Here is a 20,399-nt window from a genome sequence, read left to right as displayed (position 1 = left end):
AGTCTCTTGTGGATGGCTAGACGATATCTACATGGTGAAATGTGCGCTCGTGCAGTGTGTCTGGCATTTGCAACGAGTCCTCATCCATCCACGTCGCGCCGAGCGTTTAACGCTAATACAATCGCGCTGACACGGTGTGTGTACTCATCCGTGAGCTCTGTGCCACGGCGGCACTGTGTTTACACATCAATAATGCATAGTGTTGTCAAGTGTAAGAATTCAGCAGGTCAGCAAACACTGGGCAGATAGGAGCGGAGATTTCCATAATGTTTGTCTGACTGACTGTCCCCAAACATAGCGCCACCTACCGAGTCTACTGGAATTCAGGTGAACTGCGTATTTGGATATTGGCGTTTCTTTCTTCATAAATTAATGCTTTTCTGAAATCTGCCTTTGTTTACCTTTATTTTACCACTAGCCTACATCATGGCCTAGTCCCGATACGTGCCCTTTTCTCTTAATGTAGGAGAGTGTAGCCTACCCATATGAAGTTCTCCCTAATACAAATAGAGAGAAGACGTAGCCTACTGTTGGGGTTATGGCAGCCCGTGCTTAATGCGATGGACAGGCTACAGATCCAGCACCTGTGCAGTCAGCCAGGTGCGTCATCATTACACTGAACCTAAGCTATGGCAAAGTCCTTGCATCTAGTAATAGCCTATCATTTGCCACCAAAACTTCGAAACACGCTTATCGACTACATTTTTGGGGATAAAATGGAACAAAGACTGTTTGACAAGATTATATTTTCTCGTGATAAATTAGGCTATTAGACGTCGGTCACCAAACTATTTTGCACAGAGGGAACACTGGTCCTATGCTCCCCTGATGTGATCTTACATGCACTGAGTGTACAAAATATTAAAGGGGCATTTAGGAAGTAGAGGTGAATCCAGGTAAAAGCCATCATCTTTTATTGATTCCCCTTATTCAGTTTAGACCAGGAGGGGATAAAGAGAAGCAGACGAGTTGGAGAGCTTTGAGTCAATTGAGATGTGGATTGTGCAAAAGGAGCCGCAACTCAATATCAGGAAGATGTCCCTAATACTTTGTACATTCAGTATATGCCTTTTAAAATGGATTTCTGACCATTTTTGTTTGATCTTTCTCCATTACAGTAATTAAAAACTACAACATCTAATATGGACTCACTTAGCCTACGGTGTGGTGAGTCCCAGTGCCATATCCATATCCATTTGACGCCCATACAGTTACGGGTTGTTTTTTTTCTCCATCCTGTGCAGCAGAGCAGCGCTGCTGCTGAGCGCCTACGTCAGAGGTTGTACTGCGGCGCAGTGCCGGGCTGCAGCATGGTGGGACAGATGCGCAGGAGGATGCGACACGGGCGGAAAAAAGTTTGAAGATGCTGCACATAGCACCGGTCTTTAGATGGCGGAACTATAGCTGCATCCTACAAATTGATGCCTAGTTTGTTTCTAATGCGAGGACTGTTTCCCTTCGGCTGCACAAACACATGCGTTAGTGTCCGGTCACTCCACCTGCATGTCTGAACCAGGTGAGTGTAAACACGAGTAGTGGGTGTGGTGTCATTCTGATAGTGTGTATGACCTACTACATATAGGCCACTGGCGAACTGGTAAGGCAGCTTTTCGTTTACACAAAGCAACGGAGCAGCAGTGGGACGCGGGCTGCTGTAGCGCGTCCCGCAATTATCTCAACCATTAGTAGCCAATATCCAGGGGATCTCGAATCGGCTGCTGAGGTGAGTCAACATATTGATTCTATTATGTAGGCTGCATTACACACTACAGTAGACTGGGATTACCTTAGGTACATGAGAGATGGTCTATTCCCTCTGTATGACTTCTATTTATTAAAAAATAACAACACTGGGACAGTGCTGAAATATCTCATTGCTATTATGGTCTTATTATGCCATCAGGAAGCACAACTTTTGCTGAGGTGTTCACATTGTGCCATTTTGAGAGATAAATTTCCTAAGTGGGCTATTTGTAGCCGATTTAGTCAATTTATTCCATTTCCAAGAGGATGCCATCATAACGGGTGAACCTTAAAGGGACATAATTGGGTCTGTCATTATTATAGAAAGCTGTGGTGCTTTCTCATAACAGCATAACAACACCCCCGCAGTAGTCTTGTGGGAGTCCACATCTCTTAGACAGCATCCTGTATTTAATAAGGAGCTTCCTTGCTTCCCCTACTTCCCCTAGTTCCTCTGCTTCCAAAGTATATTCTAGAAGTGTGCGTCAGGTGAGTTTACCCGCACTTGTAGCGCACCTGTTGACCCCGCCCCCCCCGGCAGCAGGATCTGTTGTGCCTGTGGCGGTGTTAAACCTCAGTTCAAACAGACACATTATTTGTTGTGTGATAATTTAAAATCAGTTAAATTTTCTCTATTATTAAACTAAGTAGAAACACCACAAGCAACCTATACAAACGGAATTAACAAAGATTTGTGTGTGTGTGTGTGTGTGTGTGTGTGTGTGTGTGTCTGTGCACATACATGTTCAGGTGCCTGTGTTGGCCTGTACATATTGTTTAACATATTGTTACTCAAACTGTGTGCGTGTGTGTTCCATATGTGTGAGAGAATATGTGTGTGTGCGTCAAGTGTGGGAATACGTGTGCCAAGAAAATGAGTAAGGAAGATTTCACGTCATCTGGTCCAAGTGGGGCCCCAGGGTCTAATTTCATCAGTGTTTCTCTACCCACCAAACCGGCTCCTGTGAGCCCCTGAGCCACCACAGGAGCTGGTTGATTGCCCCCTCAGGATCCTGACTTGGGCTTAGAGGGGCTTGGTCGCTGCTCCTAATTCCCCTTCATGCCTCCTCATCAATAAACACAGAACCACAACTACTGCAGTTTTTTCAAGGAGTGTTTTCCATTGTAGAAGTTACAAAGTGATCCCCGGGGTAAACACAGCTGTGTAGGGCACAACAGAGACGGCCGTTTTCATAGTAATAAGAGAATCAGCATTCATGATTATTCATTGCATTGTGGGGGAAAAAATACCAAACATCAAAATACACACTTTGATCTTTTTGTATGGTCGATTTAAAAAATAAATCAATGTCGTGATGCTATTGCAACATAATGGGAGCATTATTATAGTGATTTTCCATCCGTGACTGGTACATTTTTCAGAAAAGAAAGTAAACACAGGTGGAATGCTCACCTTTCATTTATTAAGCGTCCTTCCTTATTATTACTATTGTATATGCTTCCTAAAATACCGGTTATTGTTGTTACTGTAGGTCAGACTTTTTAAGCCTGTGGCAAAACATTGAATTGTGTTTTTTATCCAAGTCACAGTCAGATTGATTTACTGAGTAGTCCAGAGGTAGAAGCTTCCAGGATTGTTGTTTTTCACCCCGTGTCTTCTGTGCAGCTCATGTGCGTCTTGTGGCTTGTTTGTGCTTTCGTCCCATCATGTGACATCACCATGCCCCCGACGCTCCGTACGCCTCCTCCATTTTGACGTTACCTTTCTTACCATTTCATTTAATTCTTTGTATCCGCTCGCTTTCATTCCCCTCTCTCCATCCCTCAACCTCACCACCGTTTCTTCATCCTCCTTCCACCCCTCTCTCTCTCTCTCTCTCTCTCTCTCTCTCTCTTTCTCTCTCCTTCACCCCATCCCTTTCTTATGGCCTGGCTCTCATGACCCCCCCTTCATCCCCCATCCTCTTCCTCCCGCCCCTCCCTCCAGCCTACAGGATGAACTTTAAGAACTTGAGGGAGTACCTGGCCTGGCTGTACTACCAGTACCTGCTCATCACTGGCATCTATGTCCTGGAACCCTGGGAGAAGTCCATCTTCAACTCCATCCTCTTCTCCGCCATCGCCATGGTGATCTACACCTCATATGTCTTTGTGCCTATCCACGTGCGCCTGGCGCTGGAGTTTTTCTCCGGGATCTTTGGTGGCCAGCCTGAGAGCGCCATGGCACTCATGAACTAAAAGGGAGAGAGAGTATGGATGGATGGAGGAGAGGGAGAGAGAGAGGTAGAGACTGGGTGGACCAGCATGAGTCCCCCGAAATCAATTACTAACCTGACTCCTTAGCTCACTGACCACCCTGAGCCCTACCACTCCTCTTAACACCATGCTCATCATCCTCTCACCCCGCCCCGAGCCGCTGTGCTCTATCGACCCAGCCGAACAAGGCTGAATCCAGGAAGATCTTGTGGAATATTCTGGAAATCAGAGCCTTGCTATCTTCTTTACATCCTAAACCCTCTGGCCTTACCCCATGGTATTAGACACACTAATGGATATTACTTTCACACCCTCACTGTGAAACGTCTTGTGGAATGTTGTTTGTCCTATTTCTGTTTTTTATTTTTATTCCCATGTGTCCTGTGTGAGTGCATCTGGGTTTTGCATGATAGGGTAACACGTGGGTGGTAGATTTGCATGCTTGTCAAAATATTGGTATTTTCCCACTACTACACCTCCTTCCCTCCATCACACCTTTTGTGTGAGAGTCTATATGTATGAATGTGTGTATGTATGAGTGTGTGTGTGTGTGTTTATCTGCCTAATCTGTAATGCCATTTTTCACTGATTGTTAATTGCTCTCCTGATAAAGAAGGAGACAATCTGGTCCCAACATTATGACATGTACTCAACATTACTGGTTGATTTATGGTTTTGTATCAGAACCACCATCACCTTTTGTTTAATTACCTTGATGCACAGTAATGCTAACCGGCAGGGCACATTGCACATTTCATGAACTCATCATGTAGCTAATCTTTGAAGAGAAAGAGAAGAATCTGGAGAAAAGCCCCAGCTATGCAATGAATCCAAAAGCGTTAAGATCAGGGAACTGTTACACAGTTGTGGAAAGTTTGTCCCCTGCCTGCATTTATCAAATTATTGGTCAAAGTGAGTAATAAACTGTAACAATTGCCGAGCCCTCTCTTTATCTCCAGTGTTTTAACTGTTGGTATGTTGGGAAGGTGTGCTCAACGTTAAGCATGAGCAAATATTGATACAACACTCCTTTGTATTTTAGGCTTGGCTTTGTTAATGACAGGGCTTTGCTTGATCAACAGCCTCTTAACTCAAAAAGGAACTGTTTGGAATTGCATGCAAAACGCAGAGTCACTTCAGTCAAATTGGCCTGAATGAAAAGCAAAGTCTTTGACTGGCCAACCAAAACACTCTCTTCCTTACCTATAGTTTAACTGTAGAGAATGAACTGGAGAGAACAAGGTACACTGTATCTGGTAGTTGTGATGAGCATTTCATTTAGTTGTGTGTTTGAGATTATCTTTGATTTATCTGCTTTGGGTTAAGGGCTTGCTGATTACAGTCTGTACATGATCTATACGTTAACTTTATTTATATGGAGTTATATATTTATATACACTGGTAAAGCTTGGCTGGTTACAATGTCAATTACCAAACTTGTTTGATTATTTATATCTATGTTCTCTTGTGGCCATAAACAATACAGAATTTATTCTTTATTTTTCTCCAACTGAAAGTGCTTTTATATCATTCCAGTTTGTGTCATTTCATTTCAGTTTTGTTAAATTGCTGCAGTAGTCCCAGACATTTCCTGTACGGAGAATGAAGAGCTCTCTGAGAGACTTTTAGACAGTTAGATGTCTGTGCTTCCTTGGTCACCAATATGTATGTTTTATTTACATATGATAGCAACCCATCACTGCAATGTTCAGAAAATAAAGACATTTAAAAAATACCTGGACAGTTGTTTGCTTGTTTTTGCTCATCCAGGTTTGCTACTTGCTTGATATGAGTGTCTGTGCATACTGACAGTGGGGAATATGTATTCATGCAATCCCTCCAGCTCAGGAGCACATCAATTCAGGGACACCTCACATGCTGCACAGCATCTGTCAGTGAAGCAGAGCGGTTGTCATGAGCAGAAAGGACAAACAAAACAAAAGCCTGGGTAGCACATTCCTGACACAATGGACTGTACCACATATATTGCATTCACACAATAAGAGGCAGAGCCACCAAACCGGTTCTCCCTGAGACAGTGTAGGAATGAGTGCCCACAGGCTTAGCTTTCCCCACCTGCAGATACCAGGCAGCCTATTGTCCGCGTCTAGGAAGCTCCTTTTACCTGGAGGCTGCACACTGTTCTGCCAGTGGAGCATCTATTTTTCCGCAGGCCTCCACCCTCTCTGCTGCTACAGGAGCGATAAGACATTTGAACCCATGTACAGGCTGAGAAAAGAAACCCGCTACGTTGGGTTAACTGGTGGAACAGCGTCTAAATGATGCTAAAATGATAACAGAGGAAAAAAAGGGTGTGGCATAGCACTGATATGAATAGTTTTGCAGGTTAATCATATTCCCTGTGATATAATTCATAGGGAGGGCGGATGAGGGAATAGGAAACTTTTGTGGTTATCAGTTGGGCTGCAATAGAGGGCCTGGCTTATGACTTGTAACTGGACACCGCCATCTTGGTCTTTCCAGGATGTTGGAAGACAATAGCCACTTCAACACTCAATTCTCAACTTGCACACCAAAGTTCATCCAAAAATATTACTAGAGTATCTCCTCTCCTCTCCTCTCCTCTCCTCTCCTCTCCTCTCCTCTCCTAGTTTCTCCTTTCCTCTCCTCTCCTCTCCTCTCCTCTCCTAGTTTCTCCTTTCCTCTCCTCTCCTCTCCTCTCCTCTCCTCTCCTCTCTTTGTTTCTCCTCTCTTCTTCTGGAACTAGCTCCTGTAAAATTATTATTATTTTGTCACAGTGCACTTCAGACACAGTGCTAGTTGTGTTTGGAATCGTTAAGCTTTTCTCAGGGTCTTTGAAGCGCTGTCCTCTGTTTACAGTTCACATGTTAATTTGTGTCCCATGAAGGAAGAGGGCAGAGGTTATCTCCATAATGACAAGGTGTAAACAAAGCTATCTCCCGACTCAAAATGCTCTCAGCAGGCCCAGAGACTCAGCGGGTATTGTTTTCTGTTGTTTTTAGGTCTGGCTTGTCGCCGTTTCTCTAACAGAAAAGTCGGGAACTCCTAGCGACTGTCGGGTACACAGACAGAAAGGTACATGACACCAAGAAAAACACACACGTGCACAACAGCACCGCCACTACCACTACGATCAGGTTTCAGTTTACAAGGAAACCCCAGAAAGTATTCAAATATTAATATCATTGTGAACATGCGATAACACCTTCCACTTTGGCTCAAGTCACAGCAAAGTGAACCCTGCATGTATACTGTATCACTCATTCTCTTCTCGCACAGCTTTAATTCTACAACCACACAACCTCCAGCAATAGGTGCTATTGTTCAGCTCAACCAGCCTACAGGTGTGTGGCATTTCAAAGATTATCTCCATGGTAATGAGCTAAGACTATTGTTCAGCCACAAAGTGTGACATACAGGGACAACAAAAGACACATGTGGACACACACGCACATACACTTGATATTGCAGATTACAGCCTGTGCATGATCTACAAGTTAACTTTATTTAAATGGAGTTATATAATTTGAGGGGTTTCATTCCAAAACGCTATACATTTTGGAAGAACTTTGCTACCTGAAGTTCATCAGGCAGTTATTCTGTCAGCAAAAAAATAACTGTGTTATAAGTAAATGTCTTAAGATTACTCCTAACTTCAACACTAACCTATGATGTGCTTAACTTTCATGCCAACAGTCAATATGGGAGAATGGGTGTAATTTGTTTTTAATGGTGGATATCTCATTTTAGAACCAAACTCTTTATTTATATACACTGGAAAAGCTTGGCTGGTCACAATGTCAATTACCAAAATTTGTTTGTTCATTATATCTATGTTCCCTTGTGGCCATAAAAACTACAGAATTTGCTCTTTATTTTACTCCAACTTAAAGTGCTATTATATCATTCCAGTTTGTGTCATTTCATTTCAGTTTTGTTAAATTGTTGCAGTAGTCCCAGACATTTCTTGTACGGAGAGTGAAGAGCTCTCTGAGAGGCTTTAAGGCAGTCTGTGCTTCCTTGGTGACCAATACTGCAATGTTCAGAAAATAAAGACATTTTTAAACACCTGCTATGACAGCTATGTTCTTGTTTTTGCTCATCTATGTTTGTGCTTGAGATAAGTGTATGTGCATACTGACAGTAGGAAATATGTATTCACACACACCCGCACACACACTTGGTATTTGATATTCATATGATATTAATCATGTTTTTCAGGGCCATGTTTCGTATACTTAAACATCCTGTTCACGTGCAGCGATCACACTAAGCAGAAATGGCGAATGTCTTCTTATCACGGGATAGCATCTAAGCGTTGAGCATTGGAGCAGGGAAGCCCTGGGGTAATGCAAACACACATTTACACACACACACACACACACACACACACACACACGCACACACAAATGCACATACACAAATACTCATACATGCACATACCTACACACATCCTGGTCAACTCTCTCATTAAGTCAAATCAGCACCTTAGGAAATTCCATGTTGATTTCTTCAGTGCAAAAATGTATTATGCCAGGAAGAACGAGGAATAATCTGTTTCAATTATCCACTAGAGTCTCTGACTCTTGATCAGACAAGAATTAACCTCAAAAATCTGTTTATTTAAAAAGATTCTAGATGTTTGTACTGATGGAAAAAAATGTCTTGACCCCAACCCTAAGCGTTTTTCCGACAGTATGAGTCAATCTTGTGATTTATTGTTAAAAAGATTGTTTCATAGTGATTGTTCAGTTTCAGTTCATTTTTGAAAAGGCGTACCATCAGACACAAACAATAAAACAAACACAGACAGTAGGCTACAAGACACCAACCCACCATTAAAATGTCATTTAACAGGTTTGTTTTGAGGGAAGATTGTTTGCAGTGCTGGACCGCAGGACAGACGGACTGTGTGTGTGTGTGTGTGTGTGTGTGTGTGTGTGTGTGTGTGTGTGTGTGTGTGTGTGTGTGTGTGTGTGTGTGTGTGTGTGTGTGGTCGGTCAGTCTGTTTGTGGGAAGTGAGCTCATGTTTTTCAGCTGAGATTGTGAATAGAAACTCATGTGGAGCCATAGGTCTATGAAAAATTCCACCACACCTTGAACCAAAACAATTTTACATTTATCCCATATCATCCTCAAATGAATGGCTGCAGAGTGGATGACTGGCAAGATCACAGTAAGTCACAGTTGTATGTGTTGTTGAAAAACATTGAGGGAGGAGGCTCTGTTGAATGTACACTCTTCTAACAGTATTTTTCTCTGATTGATTCAGATGTGAACATGAAGAGATAATTTAATATCTATGAAACATAGAGGATCCACTCTGTAAGTGTTGTCATTTTGTCAGCCAATTACTATACCCACTAACCTTTTAAAAATACCATAATTTAATTTTCTGCCATCAATCAGTACTTTTCTCAACTGGTGGATTTCTAATTTTGAAATGAAACTCTTAATATACTGAAGACAGCAAAGGCTCTAAACATACTGTAGGCAAATCAACCATTGACCAACAGATGAACATAGATTAGGTAAAATGAAACTTTAATGATCCATGTGGTGTAATTAGGTAACATAATTTGGGAACATAATCACACCCACAACAGACATCAGGTAAATGAGGATGGATTATGATGGCTTGAGGATGCAAATTATGCTGCATTATACTGAGTATGCCTTCTCTATGGCAACATCATTCAGGTAGTTGGATTTCTTTCTAGACTGAAATCTCTGCAATCATGTCTGGTTTGTGCTGTGGCATGTGGAGTGATTGTGTAATAATTCCCATCCTTTGTTGATCAAAGACAGAGGAGGAATTCATGCGAATCATTGGGCTTCACACCTCAAGAAATGGCTCCCAGTTCTGTATCTGTGTTATACATCAGTCAATATGAGCCAGGGAGTGGCTGGTCTGATAAAACTCTGAGCCCAGCAAGGCATGAAACCACAGCTGGAGCCAAACCCTGACACATTTGATGTACTTTCACTAATATGAAAGTGTGTTGCACAACCTGTGGCTCTTAGTAAGAGTTGCAAGGGATCAGTACTAATGTAGCTAAAGAAACAGACAGAAGTGCTTTGTTTCTCAATGAGGTGGTATAACTACACATGAGTGCATGGTCAACACCATCATTTGGATATTGTAAACCGTGGCCTACTGTATGGCATAGTTTGTTATAATACATATCCGTTATACATATATTCCTGCTGTAATTAAGCTACATTAAATGTATTCTTGTTAATGTCTAACCAAATATGTGGTATCTTAACAAGTGCACTAAATATTTCATGTTCAGTGACTGTAACGAGCCCTATGGCTTGTTTTTAGACACAAGTCTGCCACCAAGTGGTCAAGGAAAGAAACTCTTGTTATCGTCTGCTCATTGCAGTACAGTCAGTGGTGATCATTTGATTCTCAGCACAGTTAAAATGCTGCCTTTTCAATGGTCACAAGTCCAGTTTAGAGTGTTCTTTGACACCAATAATCATGATTCAAGGTGGATCACCCTGCATGACATGCTGCTCATCATACATCGTACATGTAAGCTGGTGTGAAAGAATGTTTGACAGAATACCAAGAATTTTAGGGAGACATGCAGGGGAGGGAGGTAGGACAGAGAGAGAGAGAGAGAGAGAGAGAGGGAGAGAGAGAGAGAGAGAGAGAGAGAGAGAGAGAGAGAGAGAGAGAGAGAAAGAGATTTGTAATTTGTTTTCCAGAGGACACTAAACCTGTCCTATCTTCGCAGGGTCATGGACTCTGTTAGGAAAGCTACTCCTGATCTCTGTGTAAAGGAAATGTGAAGAGGAGCTTTGATTGAAGAGGTTGAGAGGTGTAGGTAGATGTAGGCAGGGTGCCATTTGGGAGGGTTCACCTATTCACTCAGAGTGAATAGGTGGACAATGAGGTACAAGGGAAGGGAAGGTTAGGTAAAGGTAGAAAAGGTAGAAAAACACAGGGTTTGTGGAGTTGGAGGAGCAGGTAGGAAAGGTAAATAAGAAGGGGGGTGGGGGGTGGGGGTGGAACCCAAGGTGAAAGAGTTCAGATATAGGCCATCCAACCATGACCCACATCTATGATTACCCCCTCATTCTCTGTATGTCGTCCCTTCTCTTGGGACTCAACTCATGTGAGCATAGCGGCACTCCTCCCCATCTCTTTGTGTTCCAGGAGCTTAACGGACCCTGTTTGCTTTCTGAAAGGCCACAGATACTGGCATCCTCACACTCCTTCCCTTTCCTTTTCCCCTTTCCTCTGTCCAACTACCAACTTTAACCAACTTACTGTACAAAAACACACACCAGTCGGTGTCTACGTGGAGTCTAGTTCTGTATCTGATCACTTTTGATTTACCTCAAGTGTATAATCCTCCTACAAATAAATGCATGTGAATTTCACAGTATGTGCAAGTGCTTTGCTTCTGTACGAAACACCATTGTGCTTACTGAATCAATGGACGCATATGTAGACAGCACAACTTGGAGTGCATTTGAAAAAACTCCCTAACTAGCTTGTCGGGGAAAAGTGTGGCAGGAGAGAGTCCTTTTGTGTTCTGTCCTACTACATGAGATGTGCCTTCACTGCCAGACGTTCCCCTGCCAAAGTCATTAGCAGCTAATTCGGGGGGATCTAGATTTCCTTTGATAAGATCCCACAGTAAAGAACAAGAAACAGTCTATGGCCTTGTTAGTGGTTAGAGTAACAGGGGAGTAATCATACAGAGAGTGGCTGGTTACTGTGTTGGTTACTAAGCAAGGCAAAAGTCTCTCTCTCTCTCTCTCTCTCTCTCTCTCTCTCTCTCTCTCTCTCTCTCTCTCTTTCTCACACACACACACACACTCTATACACATTCATTGCAACTTCAAGATCTCCTTTACATGAGCAGGGTTAATGTAAGGGAATACACCTCCATCCATCCAAGTCATCTTTGGTCCTCTCTTTGCTCTGCTGCACCTGTTGAGTAAGTTAACTCTTCGCGGTGCGTTCTCCTTATCCCGTGCTCTATACAGTGTGTGTGTGATGGAAAGTGAGGGCAGGGCCGGTGCCAGTGTTAAATGAATGGACAGGTGAGCGGCGCCTGGGTCCTCTGTGACCAGGCTGGCACTGTAAGCTGACCGCCGCTGTTGTGTGTGGTCTGAATGGCGCTGTGAGACGGCGGGGTTGAGGTCGGGCACAGAGAACCTCAGAGGAGCCCCACTCTCTCAGGACCCAGCTGCATATCTTACTCTCCATCTCTATTTGTCCTTTATGGAAGCTGTCTGCAGGGGCGAGCCAGGGACACTTCACTTGAGCTGCTGGGAAGGAGGGAGAAGGAGAGGATGTAAATGGAGGTGAGGAGATAAAGTGGCAGGAAAAGGTATGGAAAAGTGCGGGTGGGGAGAGAAGATCGGTGTGGTAACAGTGAACAAGAAGTGAGAGGGGAAAGTGGTTAAAATAAAGAAAACAACGCTGCATAACACTGTCATATTCATGTATCCCTGTCACAGTTCTCCATATTATGAACACACGTCCCTCCCATATTTAGTGTCTAACCCTGGCTCTCTTCTCATCCCTCCATCCCACTTTCACCTCTCTCTGTTTCCCTATTTCATTTCCCTTCTTCCTGCTCATTCAAAGCTGGACATAGATCCCTCTGAGGACTTGAGGTCTTTGACAACTGAGGCATGTCATCTGGTGTAGCACTGCTCAAACATTCACTCTCATGGGCAAGTCTCAGTTATGACTTGACGACTACCAGTAAATTACTTTTCCTTCAAAACCTGCTGCTATCTTGCTACACCACAAGAATGAATCATTGTCCTGCCCCACAGTATGAATCATGGTTAGAAAATCTGCTGTCTCTCGGGCTCATGCGTGGAAAGTCGGTCACAGTGATCAGGCAGGCATTTCAACTGCACTAAAGTTAAGAGAGATAAGCTGGTTCCTTTGACAACAGCTCAGGTTTAGCAACTGTTGAGTGAGGAGATTATCAGTGCTCTTTAGGCTAAAGCTTTCTCCTGGATGTTCACCAAGCAGATTGTAATGATAGAGTTCCCTGTGCTGTGCTCCAGTTTACAGTTCTAGTCATAATGAAGTAGTTTCAAATGAACTGTTGAACAAATTCACAAGAGCATTAATCTGGTAAGATCGCAAATATTGGCCTGTATAGTCTTTATCCATCGGTGTGTCATCTTCCACCTGGTGCTGTATAAGAAACCTGTAAAAATGGTTTGAGATTTAAAAAAAAGAAAAAGAAAAAAAAAAAAGTGTGCAGCTCCCTCCGCTTGTAGCTATGCGCAGAGTTGAAGTGTTGTTCAAAATGACACTAGATAAAGGACTGTTGTGGTGCTTTGGCCTCTCACAGAACCCTCTTAGCTTGGCTCCAGTCCCACCGTAAGAGCAGGGTAGCAGGGTAGTAGGTTGGATTTTGGAGGAATGCCTCCCATATCGGGTGACCCGTTGCCCCACGGCCTTTGCTCCTTGCCCAGCCCACATTGAGGGAGTGCTCCTGGCGGGCGCTGTATCCCGTGTCACAAAAGCACCTTTCTACACAACAGGGGTACAGAGAATGGGCCACAGCACAGTGGTTCTGCTTGGGTCGGCTCCAGCCTGCCGTAGTTGGATTTCAGACCTCCCCCTGTGCTTCCAGCAAACACCCTCATTGGTGGGGATGTTCTTTCGGCCAAGCCTGGCAGAGATATCACCTGGAGCTCTTGGTGCCGTCTCTAAGCCACTGCTAGAGAGGAGGATAAATGACAAGACCACGTATGCATGACAGGGTAAGTCTTACCGACAGTATTTATATGGTGTATCCTGCTTTACACTGCCTGAAGAAGACCTGTCTAGGTTGAAACACGTTGTGTGTAAGTTGGTACCTGAATGCTTTGTGGTATTTTGTTCTTGACTTCGGAGGATGTGCCACCTCTGTTCATTTTTGACATGTGGACACAATTACTTCTATTAAAGTGATTTTTTTTTTTTTGCATGCAAAAGGAAGCCCTTCCCCTGTTCTTTCTTTTTTCTTCTATGGTGTATCCTGCTCAGAAAGTTGCATGACAGCATGACAGGTAAAGACATTCATTAAAACCATTAGTGTATATGTAATGATTGGCATATATAATTTAGAGAGGGTACAACTCAGCAGTTCTCAGTCATGTGCCATCGTGACTCAAGAGTCTGCAGGTTTTCATTCCAAACACTTAAAGCAGCTGATTTCACCGATTACTTCCTCTTCTTGAAGTAATCTGCGAAATCAGGCTGCTGTAGTGCTTGGTTTAATGAAAACCTGCAGACTCTTGGGTCATGATGGCACTCGACTGACAACCACTGGTAAAGCTCACGATTGAGATTTGCAACATAGGAAAATTACAAGTGGGTTTTGCAAGAGAGAAAATAACATCAGAGGTAGTAGAAGTAAGAAGATGAGTAGAAATGAGAGAAGAGGAGAGAGGAAAGGAGAGAGGAAATATTTCTATTCAGTGCCGATATTATGTGAGTGAGATAAAATACTAGGAGTTATCTGTTAGGACAATTTAAAATAAACATCCTGTATATATAAGCCAAAGGCATAATGAACTGCTAACCAGCATGTGATATTTTTGTAAACCACTTGTCAGACCCTAAAGAGTCTAAGTGTGAAGGATAATGATGTTAACACATGGACAAATGGTACGAATGTGTGTTGTGTGCACTCCTCTGTTCTCAGATCCCAGTCAACCATGAGGATTATCTCCTGTCACCCAGCCCTACTTGCTGTAGTTGTGGTAGCACTCACTGTGGCTTCCTACTCTGAAGCTAAGACCACGCAGAAACCCAAGTACCAGTACACCAAGAAGCCCGTCCCTCAGGTCACCATGCACAGCGCTCTGACCACCAGCATGCCCAAGACGCTAAAGATCGTGGAGAGCACCAAGCCTGCGGAGCCCTACCCGCTGGCCACCACCGAGAAGACCACCTACCCAAGTCACGTGTTCCCCGAGCACTACACCGACAGCACCGGGCCCCCTGGTGCCGGCCATGAGAACTACACCCTGGACTACAACGAGTGCTACTTCAACTTCTGTGAGTGCTGCCCACCTGAGAGAGGCCCCAGGGGGCCGAAGGGAGACAGAGGACTGGCAGGTATAAGACTGGCTGAATGAGAGCTGATAAAGTGCAATGAAGAAAAAAATGTTTTGTTTTTAGCATTTTAACCTAACTTCTCCTTTTTTTCCTCTTTTAGGAGCACCGGGCTTCAAAGGCGAACCTGGACCCAGTGGTTTAGCTGGACCACAGGGTCTGAAGGGTGCTATGGGTTCAAAAGGAGACAAGGGTGAATATAATATGATTAAATGCACTTTCAACATTGATGATTACAAAATATTTTATGAGGATATATTTCATAGTATCAGAACTGCATTTCACAGCCATGAAATATGACAGCCAATCTCTATTAATATCATTCTATTAGAGGGCCTTTGAAACATAAATACAACATTATTCCATATAATATTATTATTAATGTTATTATAATTATAATTATTATTATTAGTAGTAGTAGCAGCAGGATAAGAAATATTAGTATCAGCATATTACTATTAGAAGTATTCATACCATTATTGATGTTATTAATATTCATATATTGATGTTATTGTTGGTCATTCTCAGTTGAATAGTTGTGTTATTATATCAATTTTTTAGGAGACAAAGGTGATCGAGGAAACAGTGGGATGGCTGGGACACCAGGAACTCTAGGGAAACCAGGAGAGAAAGGTACAGAGACACTGTAACGAGTTCAGGTGATTGTTTCATTGTTCTTCATAGACTTCAACAATTAACTCAGACTGACACAGCGTCCCTCACTCTGCAGGTGATGTTGGCCCCAAAGGTGAGAAAGGTGAAGTAGGATTGCACGGTGTCAAAGGTGACGGTGGTGAGAAAGGTGAACGTGGCCAGAATGGGACTGCCGGTGAGAGAGGAGAACCAGGAAAAGAAGGGCCAACTGGACTGCCAGGACTGGCTGGGGAGCAAGGTCTGAAGGGAGATAAGGGGGATAAAGGGGAGTGTGGCACATTGGGAGAGAGAGGACACAAAGGTGAGCGTGGGGACTCTGGTCCTCCTGGTATCCCAGGAGGAATGGGCCTTCCTGGAATGAACGGCAAGTATGGCCCCCAAGGTCCTGCAGGTGTTCGGGGGGATCCAGGACCTCCTGGACCACAAGGGGAGCCCGGGGTGAGAGGGCCGCAGGGACCGCAGGGGATAAGAGGGATCTATGGGCCAAAAGGGGACAGAGGTTACCACGGGATGAGAGGGGAACGGGGCCCTCGAGGCATCAAAGGAGCCAGGGGGGCAGGGATCCCGCAGAAACGCTCAGCCTTCAGCGTAGGCATCACTCCCAGCAAATCTTTCCCTCCCACCGGCTTCCCCATCCGCTTCGACAAGGTCTTCTACAACGACGACAACCACTACAACATCTCTGCCCACAGCTTCACGTGCGTTCACGCCGGGGTTTACGTCTTCTCCTTCCACATCACTGTGCGCAATCGGCCTCTGCGTGCCACCCTGGTGGTGAATGGGACGCGGCGCGTACGGACGCGGGACTCCCTGATTGGCCAAGATATCGACCAGGCGTCCACTCTGGTGCTGCTGCGGCTGGCGGTGGGCGACCAGGTGTGGCTGGAGACGCTGAGAGACTGGAATGGGGCTTATGCCAGCAGTGAGGACGACAGCATCTTCTCTGGATTCCTGCTATACTCAGACAAGGCCTGACGCTCACCGGCGCTATCGAGGCTCTCTTCACCCACTGTACTGTTCCAACTCGCCCATATCCATGAAAAGGCCAAGTACTGGTGCTGCCAAACTATACTCAGTTCTCCTGAAATTACTTCCAACTACTCTACTGTGCACTTCACTGCACTATACTAGACTGGGAATTCAAGAACTGGCAATGTCTCGATCAGAGGGAACCATGTTTATTGTACTTTCACCTGACTATCTTCTTATTTTACCTCTCACCACCTCCAAACCTGTTGTTACTGCACAGCCTTCTTCTGAGTACTTCTCAACTTTTTCTCTTTCCAACCCTGAACCCTGAAGTATTTATTGATCCAAATAAACAATAAACAGTCTAAACTGAATTATGCCCTCGTGTAAACACCATGACTTCATGTAACCCTGTAGTCTTTCTGTTGTAACTCAGTCACTCCCTCATTACATGTTGTTCCTGTTTCCATCTTCTTACCACATCGCTGTGTTATTTCTCTCCCACACTCTGACCATTATTACTTCCTTTCCAACTACATTGGATACACCGATGCCATATCTGTATTTATCTGCAGAAAACGAGAAATAAAGAGATATATGATGTGTGTCTCATAAAGTATATAGAGAATATCACTGTGACCTATTTCTGTACAATTACTCTTACTGTAAATCTGGCAAGACTTGTAGAATGACCTTGCCTTTCTGCAATGTTAAATGATGCAAAGCACTGGAGTAGTATGATATCCATTGTCTCATATTATACCAATATTGCTAATATGTAAGCAGTATTTCTGTATAATAGGGTTGTTACAAGAGATTGTGTCTACACTGAAAATAAAATCCAGTAGAACATATAATTCTTGAAACACTTTATTTGTTTTAAACAAAATTGTATTAGTCATGATCTCAAATACTACTAATCCAATTAAGTTTGTACAATCAAGTTAATAAAGTTGACACTTGGTAAGCTGTAAAATATGAATATTACATCATCATAGTTATGATTCTCAATCATATAAAAGCCTGCAATGGCAGCACAGTGGCCCTGAATGATTAAAGATCCAGTAAGTAAAGATTTAGAATTTACACATTATTATCCAGCAATTGGATCATTCATTTCTGAAATGTTCTGTAATTTACAATAACTTGTCACTCGAGTTGTTCCAGTGCATCAGGAAAGTCCCCAGACATATCAACAAGATCTGGGGGGACAGTTTGGTTACTGGTCTTGGGCATCACATCAGGTAGCTGGGGTTTAGCTGCTGGGTGTATTGGCTTCAGAGGAGCATCTGTGGGCTGGGGGGTCTCCTCTTCGAGCTGAGGGTAAGTAGGAGCTGCAGTGGGCTGGCGAGGGAAGAGCCAGGCTTCTCTGGGCTCAACCGCAGTGGGCGGGGTGAGGGCAGGGGCTGCTTTTGGGGGAGCGAAAGGCTTTGGGACTTTGGGAGGAAGAATCCTCTGCTCTGTTCCTACTGGGTCAGAGACAAGTTCACCTCAGAATGGTGCATGAGTTTAAGAGTCACATGAAACAATAACTGCCTCACTAGCCATGCTCTGTGTTTCACATTTCAAGACAATTCAGGAGTGAATTATGAAGGGAAGAAAAAGCTAACAGATTAGGATTCAAATATAATTTAGGAAACTTTTTGAGGAAAAGCAGGTTACATTTACTTTAATGTTAAGTACCTGTCACTTTTCCAAAGTTTTTGGTCTCACTCCACCTCATTAGGTCTAACGCGGGCACCCTGGCCTTGCAGCTGTACTGGCCTGGGGTCCGCTTGACCACTTCATTGTTCTCAGAGGATGCTGTTGTCAGCCTGTTGCCATTCTTGTAGAAGTAGAAATGTATCGGAGGAGCAGGAGCGTGGGCGTTGTACTGGAGATGGCAGATGAGCCTCATCATATTTGCTGGAATCAGGGGATCTCTGGTCACCACCTCCAAAACCGGCTGTGTCAGAATCTCTGAGATAGGGCCAGAGAAGAGGAAACATTGCTAACATATTGGAATAGTTTGAAATAATTGCTGAGAGAGAAAGATACTGACAATTTGTTAGGCTGACACAAATCTTTCCATAACAGTCACTGATCCTATTTAACATCTGATCTGTACTCACACACAATACTTTTTGGTGACAATAAAACTAAAACCAGGCACATGAGCTCACCTGAGATAGACACCTGAGTGGGCACCGACACTACAGAGTGCGAACGTCTTCGTATGTCCCAGGTTGCCCTACATGTATATAGCCCTCGGTCCCTGAGGTTGACGTTGGACAGGTGGACATGTGGGTTGGAGCCAGTTTGTCTCATAACTTCAACACCGTCTCTGTACAGAATGACCTCTTCAAGGTTAGGGTTGCCACGGACACGACAGGTCACCTTCAAGGTCTCTCCAACCAGGGTGGGATGGGGTGGGACCTGCAGGATAGCCCACCCTCCTGAGCGGGGAGAGAAGAAAGTTACCTCTCAATATCATTCTGTGGTCATTACCGCATTGAGGATCGTACTGATAAAATACAGCAATGCCTGTGTGTTTGAGATCTATTTTGACACAAACACTGGTAAATTTGCCTTGTTTTCTACTCTCCCTTCAAAGAAACCCACAAGAAGCACCATGCAGCACTTAAAAGTAGCTAGTAGAGGAGGGGGGGCTGATATGGGGACCAAAGGAGATCTCTACAGATACTGCTAAACCAGAGCTTACCATCCACGTCTATCTCCACAGGCACGCTTTGGAGTGTGTGTATGGGTCCCACGACTGTCTCCCTCATCCCCTGGCAGGAATACTTCCCGCTCTGCTTCACATTGGCATCCCACAGGATGAACTCATCCGACTCTCGGAGCTGCTCGGCTCCCTTGAACCACAGGTGCCTCCAGGTGGACTTCACGTCCTCAGGGATGCTGCATCTCAGACGGATGCTCTCCCCGGAGAAGATCCTGGAGTCCCCCACCACCTGCTCGATCACGGCTTGGTATGGGGCCACAGAGAGAACTGCAGAAATACATGGGTGTCTGTTTTTTAGTGGAGATTATCCCAAACGAATGTCCAAATTGTTTAACATACAGGCACTAGGTGAAGCAGCTGCTGGTTGGACAGAAAATGTTGATTTTGTCTCATTGCGTACATTATTTCTACAAGCAATGCTAGTGTTAGGCAAACTGACTTCCCAATTTGCAAGGGCACACATTACCAAAATGCCAACGGTTCTTTGGCAACATAAGGTAACATAATGATATTGATGACATATTCTTACAAAGCTTAACATTACGTTATATGAGATTGTCCCACCTAAATACCTTTTATATTTCAATTCTGCTTATAAGAATAGTCGGTACGTACCATCGGAAACAACAATCTGTGGTAGTGTTGAAACAACTGAAATTGGAAAATATTCAAGGATAAAACAAATTATGGTAGATTAACATTATTATCAAACACACTGAATGGTAAATTTGTAAATTTGTGAGATATTGCAAATGAGCTGAGAAAAACTCACCAAGGAGGGAAAGGAGTGTGTCCATTCTGAGCATTCTGTTTCTAATAGATTGGGGCTTAAGTCTTTTATTTCTGATTACAAGGGAAGTGAAAATGATGGTTTCTCAGGGTTTTTACCGATCAAACAGGATATCCTCTTATCTAGAAATAAGTTCCTCTCTTTCATTTCTGGCACAGTTAACTTAACATTTGCAACACATATTCTTTATTTAAAAGACATAACAAAATTATCAAGAATGGGGGGTA

At 43.8% G+C, this 20,399-nt stretch overlaps 3 protein-coding genes across 4 annotated transcripts; 2 read left to right on the top strand and 1 right to left on the bottom strand.

The window, feature by feature from the left end:
* Window positions 1–1,656: 1,656 nt before the first annotated feature.
* On the top strand, window positions 1,657–5,661 carry sptssb (serine palmitoyltransferase, small subunit B). Its single transcript, XM_071521446.1, has 2 exons — window positions 1,657–1,723; window positions 3,692–5,661. Exon 2 carries the CDS (start codon window positions 3,700–3,702, stop codon window positions 3,940–3,942), a length of 243 nt encoding a protein of 80 aa, XP_071377547.1. The 5' UTR covers window positions 1,657–1,723; window positions 3,692–3,699; the 3' UTR covers window positions 3,943–5,661.
* An 8,976-nt stretch (window positions 5,662–14,637) lies between these two features.
* otol1b (otolin 1b) lies at window positions 14,638–16,666 on the top strand. The gene is made up of 4 exons (XM_071521501.1): window positions 14,638–15,040; window positions 15,141–15,230; window positions 15,599–15,670; window positions 15,768–16,666. The coding sequence occupies exons 1-4, from the start codon at window positions 14,638–14,640 to the stop codon at window positions 16,664–16,666; spliced, it is 1,464 nt and encodes a 487-aa protein (XP_071377602.1).
* Window positions 16,667–17,536: 870 nt separating this feature from the next.
* LOC139645679 (high affinity immunoglobulin gamma Fc receptor I-like) lies at window positions 17,537–20,222 on the bottom strand. Of its 2 annotated transcripts, none has more exons than XM_071521468.1 (6): window positions 20,155–20,222; window positions 19,998–20,033; window positions 19,362–19,649; window positions 18,823–19,095; window positions 18,344–18,619; window positions 17,537–18,129 (listed from the first exon to the last, which is right to left on the bottom strand). In XM_071521468.1, exons 1-6 carry the CDS (start codon window positions 20,186–20,188, stop codon window positions 17,810–17,812), a joined length of 1,227 nt encoding a protein of 408 aa, XP_071377569.1. In that variant the 5' UTR covers window positions 20,189–20,222; the 3' UTR covers window positions 17,537–17,809. The 2 variants fall into 2 exon arrangements, with proteins under 2 accessions (XP_071377569.1, XP_071377577.1); XM_071521476.1 differs by having other exon boundaries at window positions 17,537–18,126.
* Window positions 20,223–20,399: the final 177 nt, after the last annotated feature.

This window comes from Centroberyx affinis, unplaced genomic scaffold (assembly GCF_046629955.1).
Source record: "Centroberyx affinis isolate AG114_WGS23_722 - 3 ecotype Tasmania unplaced genomic scaffold, CSIRO-AGI_Caff_v1 ptg000076l_1, whole genome shotgun sequence".
Lineage (NCBI taxonomy): Eukaryota > Metazoa > Chordata > Actinopteri > Beryciformes > Berycidae > Centroberyx > Centroberyx affinis.
Note: the sequence above shows the minus strand (reverse complement) of the source record. Positions and strands in the feature narration are given on the sequence as shown.

Excerpts from the sequence above, each read along its gene's own strand:
- sptssb (XM_071521446.1), top strand. The coding sequence starts at position 3,700 with ATGAACTTTAAGAACTTGAGGGAGTACCTGGCCTGGCTGTACTACCAG.
- otol1b (XM_071521501.1), top strand. The coding sequence starts at position 14,638 with ATGAGGATTATCTCCTGTCACCCAGCCCTACTTGCTGTAGTTGTGGTA. Across the intron at positions 15,231-15,598 it reads GGGTTCAAAAGGAGACAAGG|GAGACAAAGGTGATCGAGGA; the intron begins GTGAATATAATA and ends TCAATTTTTTAG. Across the intron at positions 15,671-15,767 it reads AGGGAAACCAGGAGAGAAAG|GTGATGTTGGCCCCAAAGGT; the intron begins GTACAGAGACAC and ends CTCACTCTGCAG.
- LOC139645679 (XM_071521468.1), bottom strand. The coding sequence starts at position 20,188 with ATGCTCAGAATGGACACACTCCTTTCCCTCCTTG. Across the intron at positions 18,620-18,822 it reads CACTCAGGTGTCTATCTCAG|AGATTCTGACACAGCCGGTT; the intron begins GTGAGCTCATGT and ends GCCCTATCTCAG. Across the intron at positions 18,130-18,343 it reads AAACTTTGGAAAAGTGACAG|TAGGAACAGAGCAGAGGATT; the intron begins GTACTTAACATT and ends TCTCTGACCCAG.